The following is a 7,099-nucleotide window of genomic DNA, read 5'->3' on the forward strand; positions in this document are numbered from 1 at the left end:
CTCGTCTCTCCTCCAAATGGAGCTCTGCTGAAAGCATTAAAAAGCATATCTGTCGAGCAGATGCTGTCGGGCTAAAGCAGGCACAACAGAGTACATAATAAGCAGCTTGGGATAAATTGGGACCCGGAGTGTTTCCTCGCCATGAAATAACCTTAGACATACAGATGTAAACACATTAATGTAGATGCCACCACACAACATCACACACAGTTTTGTAAAAAATCTGTGCTTCATTTGTAAATTGGGAGGTGCCGGAACAAAAAATGAGCGTGGGGGGGTGACCTGGGGAGCTCTGAGGTACCGGAACCCATGAGGAAAAAAACACATCACCTGTATAATAAAGCCTGGCTTGCATGTAATGGCATTTTATTTGCGTGTTGGCATAGAGCAGTAGAGTAGAGGCACTTCCAGAAGTTGCACACATGGGGAACATTTTTTAATAGCCTAGGGTCTGGGGAAAAATGTGGCTTTTTAATAAACAAATTCCACGCAATGGACAAATTGCAACTGACCAATATGCCGAGCGTTCTCGACTTGTAGGCTATGTCTTGTTAATGGGCTACTATACAAAATCCACAGCTAGGCTATTTTTTTTAAAGAAGCTGTTGATCCTCTGTGGCTAAATTAGTAGGCTACTCAAAATTATTTCATTTATTTCTGAACAGACAGCAGTAATTCTGTAACTTTGTCAAATGTATTTGAATTTATCAGGGGTGCTGCAGCTCCTCCAGAACCCTTTGCGCGGCTATGATTTCTATATGGAAATAAATGAAGTACAACGCTGGAGAGCGGAGAGTTGCAGGCTCATGTCTATCAGAGCAGAGAGAGGGAGAGAGATCATAGAAACTGAATCTCATTCTAGTTCTGTGAGCGATAAAGCCGTGCTTCTCACACAGCCACGGCCATGCGTTGGTCTCAAACATAATGTTGCTCAAACCATAAACCCAGGCTGGGCCTACCCCAATCAACTCTTCGACTATTAGGTAAGGGCTGAAAATCAACTTTTTCATATTACGTTTATTTCTTTTTTGCCAGGAGAGGTATCGGATCCGGCCAAATAGTTTCAGGAATGACACAGTTCAAAACGGAATGGTGCCGGATCCTGTGTACCCTGAAGCTATTACAGCTGGTGTCTGGCCAATTCTCCTAGCCTGAGGTAGTGTATTCACCACCATTGTCCTTGTGTGTCCACAGTAAGTTCAGCCACCAGAACATAGTGCGCTGCATTGGGGTGAGTCTGCAGATCCTGCCCCGCTTCATCCTCCTTGAGCTGATGACTGGAGGAGATATGAAGAGCTTCCTGAGACAGAACAGACCCAAAACGGTCAGTAGCTTCCTGAGACAGAACAGAACCAAAACGGTCAGTAGCTTCCTGAGACAGAACAGAACCAAAACGATCATTAGCTTCCTGAGACAGAACCGACCCAAAACGGTCAGTAGCTTCCTGAGACAGAACAGAACCAAAACGATCATTAGCTTCCTGAGACAGAACCGACCCAAAACGGTCAGAAGCGGAGTGTCTCTCAACTGTTCAACAGCCCTGTAGGTCTGTGTAGGTAAAAGCCAGCAGTAATGGTTTTGTATGGTGTCTTTTCAGAGTCAGAGCTCCTCCCTCACCATGCTGGAGCTGCTACACGTGGCCAGAGACATTGCCTTCGGCTGCCGTTACTTGGAGGAGAACCACTTCATCCACAGGTTACCACGTCCTCCTACCACAACCTAAGCATGACCTTTTTTTTGTATACGGTATTCATATTACATAAAGAGGTATTCAATGTTGTGTGTTTCAGAGACATAGCTGCCAGGAATTGTTTGCTGACCTGCCCTGGGCCAGACAGAGTGGCTAAGATAGGGGACTTTGGAATGGCACGTGATATATACAGGTACACCGATAGCACGCTCAGCATCTACCAAGCCTCTTGATCTTCATGAGACATGAGCCGTTTCATTTCTCCATTGTGTGTTTTTCCTAGTTGAAATCTCAACGTATCTGTAGGATCAGTCTGGTCTTGCTCCATGCAGTGATGAAGACTCGAGTACTATTCCCATTGAGTTATATACCTAGAGGAGTTTGAGACGCTAACCATGACTCATTCTCCTCCATAGGGCCAGCTACTACAGAAAGGGCGGCCGTGCCATGCTGCCCGTCAAGTGGATGCCGCCAGAGGCCTTCATGGAAGGCATCTTCACCTGCAAAACTGACACATGGTAACCCATTTACTCTTCTACATGATCCAAAGTTTATTTATCCAAAGTTGAATGAGTGGTATAAGTACATACGGCCAGTGTAAATGGGACAGCAACTGATTTCTCTTAGCAACTTTTTAAACTGAGCTCTGTTCTCCCTCTGCAGGTCATTTGGAGTACTGCTCTGGGAGATTTTCTCTCTGGGCTACATGCCTTACCCCTGCAAGACCAACCAAGAGGTTCTGGAGTTTGTGACGAGTGGGGGGAGGATGGACCCCCCGAAGAGCTGTCCCGGGCCTGTGTGAGTAGATCAGATTGAGCTGATGGAGTTAACTCCTGGTGGGAGTTTATAATGCATTTACTGTTGTTGAAATGCCTATATGCAATTTTAGACTTAAATCCATGATATTGAGTTTTTTTTCTCCCTTTCCCTTCTGTAGTTACCGGATCATGACTCAGTGCTGGCAGCACTGCCCTGAACACAGACCCAATTTCTCCACCATTCTGGAGAGGATCAACTACTGCACTCAGGTACTGACCCACTGGCAACCAGGGATGCATTTCCTTTATAACACTCATCATTCATATTTACCATTTATATTCTCTCTCTCTCTCTCTCTCACACACTCAGGACCCTGATGTGATCAACACACCCCTGCCTGTGGAGTATGGCCCCACAATAGAGGAGGAGTTGAGCACTGTGATCTGCCCTGACACCTCAGGCAGTCTGACCCCTCTGCTGGTGGCCCACTCTGACACCCAGGAGGTCTCTCCCCAGCTCAGCAGCCTGGGTCTGGGCATTGGTCCCACCCCGCTGCCCCAACCACACAAGCCCTGTCTGCTGCTACATAGGCCCCAGCAGCTGCCTCAGGAGGTGGCCTCATACCGTGAGGCCCTGGAGCCCTGCTGGGCTGAGCCTGTCCCTGCTCCAGGGGTCTGCCCTGGGGCTTGGCTCCAACCCGAGCCCCTCCAGCCTTGCTCCAGGAACAGCTCCTTCTCAGGCAGCCAGAGGCTCAAAAACAAGACCAAGAACCTGTGGAACCCAACCTACGGCTCTTGGGTGCTGGAGAGCTTTGGTAAGGGAAAGACAGCACTGTCTCATACCCAGTCCATGCCCCTGTCCAGCAGCTGCTCTGCCCTCCAGGCAGCACCCCCTAGCTCCGAGTGCACCGACTCTGGCAGCCACGGCCTCCCTGTCCCCAGCAGCCTGTGCTCCTCATCCCCCTCCTCGTCCTGCCAGACCATTTCTGCTCCCCAGCCCCAGGGTGCACCCAGCCTCAGCCTGGTGTCCTCCCGGAAGGGCCCAGCAGGAGGAGCCAGTGGGGGCCAGGCCATGGACCTGGTGAAGCTGCAGAGCTTCCCCTGTGGCAACGTCAACTATGCCTACGACGAGCAGAGCTACGAGGCGGAGAGACTGCCCCTGGTGGTGCCCAAAAGCCCAGAGCCCTGCCCCAGCACCAGCTGTGCCCCCAGTGGCTCTTTCTCCTCCTCAGGGGCAGGCCTGGGCGCAGCCTCCTCTTGTATGCCCAAACTGCTACTGAAGCGCCACGCCAGCTATGGACACGAGGATGTGAGGAAGCACACCAAACCTGAGAAACCCACCCGGGACAGAGACTCAGGCTTCTCCCTGTCGGAGGACCTGAGCGTCACCCCTGTCTAACCGTGGCCCATGGGGGAGAGGAGCAGAACACTGGAACAGACCCCACAGATCAATGGCCACTCACAGGAACACACTACTGGAGACGGCAGCCATTTTGACCAAATAATTTTCACTCCCTTTTGTCGATTTCATTGTTTTATTTTATACAGTTTTGGTGCAACTGATGATGCGTTCTAGTTAGCATAGGCAGTGAGAGAATTATATGAAAGGCAGAGTAGCAGGAAAACAAGTTTACAGACAGGAAGAGATGCTGCATTGCCAGGAGACAGGTGGTATGTTCTCTTCCTGATGTGGAATATGACACATCCCAAGAAGGCCGTCACTGGCACAGAAGCACATCCAAGCCTCAGTGAATTTCTAGGCCCGAGCTGGATTCATCTGCACTGTCTGGCATCCATTCAAATGCGCAGTGTCTCCTCTGCTTCGGGGCTCTTTTGTTTGTCCATTCCTTCTCGGTTTCTACCATTACCTTTAGTTGCTGGGTTCATATCCCAACGACAATCCTCTACCGTTGAGCCCATAACTCCACAACATGCTCTCCATCCAGGGAGAGCACTGCAGCTTGACCCTGTGCTCCTCTCAACAGTGTGTCTGTGATGGGGGGGGGGGGTTTGTTCGTCACTGAAAGGATGGATAATAAAGTTGTATTGTAGGTTTACACTGGAATGAATGACTGGGATTGACTGCTAAATCAATACTGTGAAGACATTAGAATCTCTGGTTCCCTATGCAGGTGACGGTAAGGCAGAAAGGAGAATTACATTGTGAGGATGCTATGACGTGTAGTAAGTAGCTCCTTGCGATAAGAATTATGACTTGTCACCTACTGTTCCCTATAAGGTGCATGACCAAAATGTCATCTCGCTTAGAATTGTCATAGTTATTTTGTAGATAGTTTAAATGTAGTCATTTCCACACTTATTTTCTTAATACTATAGTCTATTAATTGTTTACTAATACTTTTACCCTCTATGTGCATTTAATCAAATGGTGGCTATTCTCACTTTTTACTGAGGGTTTTTAGAGAAACCTAGAGCAGATCATGTGGTAGGAATTCCTGTGTCCATCTTGTTCCACCACAGAAAATGTTAATACTACTGAATTTCACCTTGGCAACACCAAAATATTATTTGACATTGGAATTCCTTAAACTGGACTAACTTCGTACATTTGTAGCAATTATACTTTATTTATAAAGTGTGTTTGTCTTGTTGAACACTACAGGTTTGTAATGTACTCTACTGTACCTCCTACACCCAGCAGGGGACAGCATTCTCATATGAAATACCAAATAGTTAAAGTTCGTATTTACTTGAGGGCTTGTTTGCCATTTACTTTATTTGTCACGAGCTGTAGTTAAAGCGGTACGGTTGCTGATGTACATGTTAGTTTATTACACTGAAATAAACATTGTTTACTGGATATTTTAGGTTACGATAATGTCCTGTGTTTCCATGATGTAGGCTACAGTGACACTTTGACGTGGACAAGACTTGACGCCTATATATTAATTACAGTGAAGAAACCCCCTTTAACCTGACTCTACCTGGTAAAATACAATCTCCCCCACCAAAACAGTCAAAACTATTTTATTTTCACATAATTTCCTTAGAATATTGTCACAGCATCATTTCCGCAGACATTGGTTTCATATCCAAAGTTATGGGCCTCTACACAGAAGAACAAACACTACACTTGTTCTTGTATCTCACTACCCCAAATAAATGACCTATTTAAAGTGTTTTATAATACAGAATTACAGATGTTTACTTTAACATATGAAATCCCAATACACAACCATTGATAACCCATTCACACAAGGCAATAGCGTTTGAGGTTAGTCTCATGGACTATCAAAATACAATACTAGAAAGACTCATTTTAAATGTTTCACCATATGATCCTAAATACAAACTGCTATATGTAACTGTATTAGAATAAAGTATGCCCAATGTCTTAACATTTGAAACCAAAAATGACATGCTTGATTATCAAATACTTCAATCATATCTAATAATACCTTGGAATATGGAGTGTGTTAGATTTCTATGCAATACTGTCCCTTACATAAGCAGTAATGTATGCCTTTTCTAGAATGTACAGGCTTTACAATATCAAGTTTCTGTATATTCATTACATTTCATCCCCTAAAATGTATCATTTGTTCAGCAGGCACAGATACGCTAAAAAAAACTTCCTCTTACCTCCATGCTGCAATGGCTTCAACAATACAGTATTATTTACAACAATACTTATTCAGAGATACAATTGGTTGTGCTGAATATAGTAGGTAGGTAAGCTGTAAGTGTGATTCATACAGTAGGTATACTTTGTGACAGAGGACCCTTGAGAGACTATAGAATACTGCCCAGGGTCCTCTAACTGCTAGAATGATGTAAAATCCATCTCCCTTCCGGGTGGCCATAGCTAAAAGGCACTCACTAGTTCACTCACTAGTCAATTGACTAGTTCCTTCACCATTGCCTTCATTGGTCAAAGAGCCCAGTGTCCTCATCAGGTTGTCCAGTCCCAACATGTATCCGTCCTCTCGGTTGCCCTCCTGCCAGGGTATGCAGTGGTCCAGAGTCTGTCCTTCAGGAAGCCCTGTAGTCTTACCAAAGTCAATGAGCCAAACCTCAGCTCGCTCAGTGTGGTCATGGATGAAGAGGAGGGAGCTCCCAATCACCTTGGAGAGAGAAGACTAGTACTCATTACAATATAATGGTTGATCTTGTTCACCGGTATGCCTCACAAAAGCTCTTCGATGTGTTTAATATATACAGTCGTGGTTTTGAGAATGACACAAATATTAATTTCCACAAAGTTGGCTGCTTCAGTGTCTTTAAATATTTTTGTCAGTTGTTAATATGGAATACTGAAGTATAATTACAAGCATTTCATAAGTGTCAAAGGCTTTTATTGACAATTACATGAAGTTGATGCAAAGAGTCAATATTTGCAGTGTTGACCCTTCTTTTACAAGACCTCTGCAATCCACCCTGGCATGCTGTCAATTAACTTCTGGGCCACATCCTGACTGATGGCAGCCCATTCTTGCATAATCAATGCTTGGAGTTTGTCAGAATTTGTGGGTTTTTGTTTGTCCACCCGCCTCTTCAGGATTGACCATAAGTTCTCAATGGGATTAAGGTCTGGGGAGTTTCCAAAATATCAATGTTTTGTTCCCCGAGCCACTTAGTTATCACTTATGGCAAGGTGCTCCATCATGCTGGAAAAGGCATTGTTCGTCAC

General features: G+C 45.5%; 1 protein-coding gene across 2 annotated transcripts in view; it reads left to right on the forward strand.

Moving 5' to 3' along the window:
* Nucleotides 1-5,269, forward strand: part of LOC106610753 (leukocyte tyrosine kinase receptor-like) — a 72,266-nt gene extending 66,997 nt beyond the window's left edge. For both annotated transcript variants that reach the window (XM_014210289.2, XM_014210290.2), the window contains exons 23-29: nucleotides 1,195-1,324; nucleotides 1,598-1,695; nucleotides 1,791-1,883; nucleotides 2,107-2,208; nucleotides 2,354-2,488; nucleotides 2,628-2,718; nucleotides 2,819-5,269. In XM_014210289.2, the coding sequence (XP_014065764.2) occupies nucleotides 1,195-1,324; nucleotides 1,598-1,695; nucleotides 1,791-1,883; nucleotides 2,107-2,208; nucleotides 2,354-2,488; nucleotides 2,628-2,718; nucleotides 2,819-3,847 (1,678 nt within the window). In that variant the 3' untranslated portion in view covers nucleotides 3,848-5,269. The remainder of the gene's footprint in view (nucleotides 1-1,194; nucleotides 1,325-1,597; nucleotides 1,696-1,790; nucleotides 1,884-2,106; nucleotides 2,209-2,353; nucleotides 2,489-2,627; nucleotides 2,719-2,818) is intronic.
* The last annotated feature ends 1,830 nt before the right edge of the window (nucleotides 5,270-7,099 follow it).

Source organism: Salmo salar, chromosome ssa09 (assembly GCF_905237065.1).
Source record: "Salmo salar chromosome ssa09, Ssal_v3.1, whole genome shotgun sequence".
In the NCBI taxonomy this organism is placed as follows: Eukaryota; Metazoa; Chordata; class Actinopteri; order Salmoniformes; family Salmonidae; genus Salmo; species Salmo salar.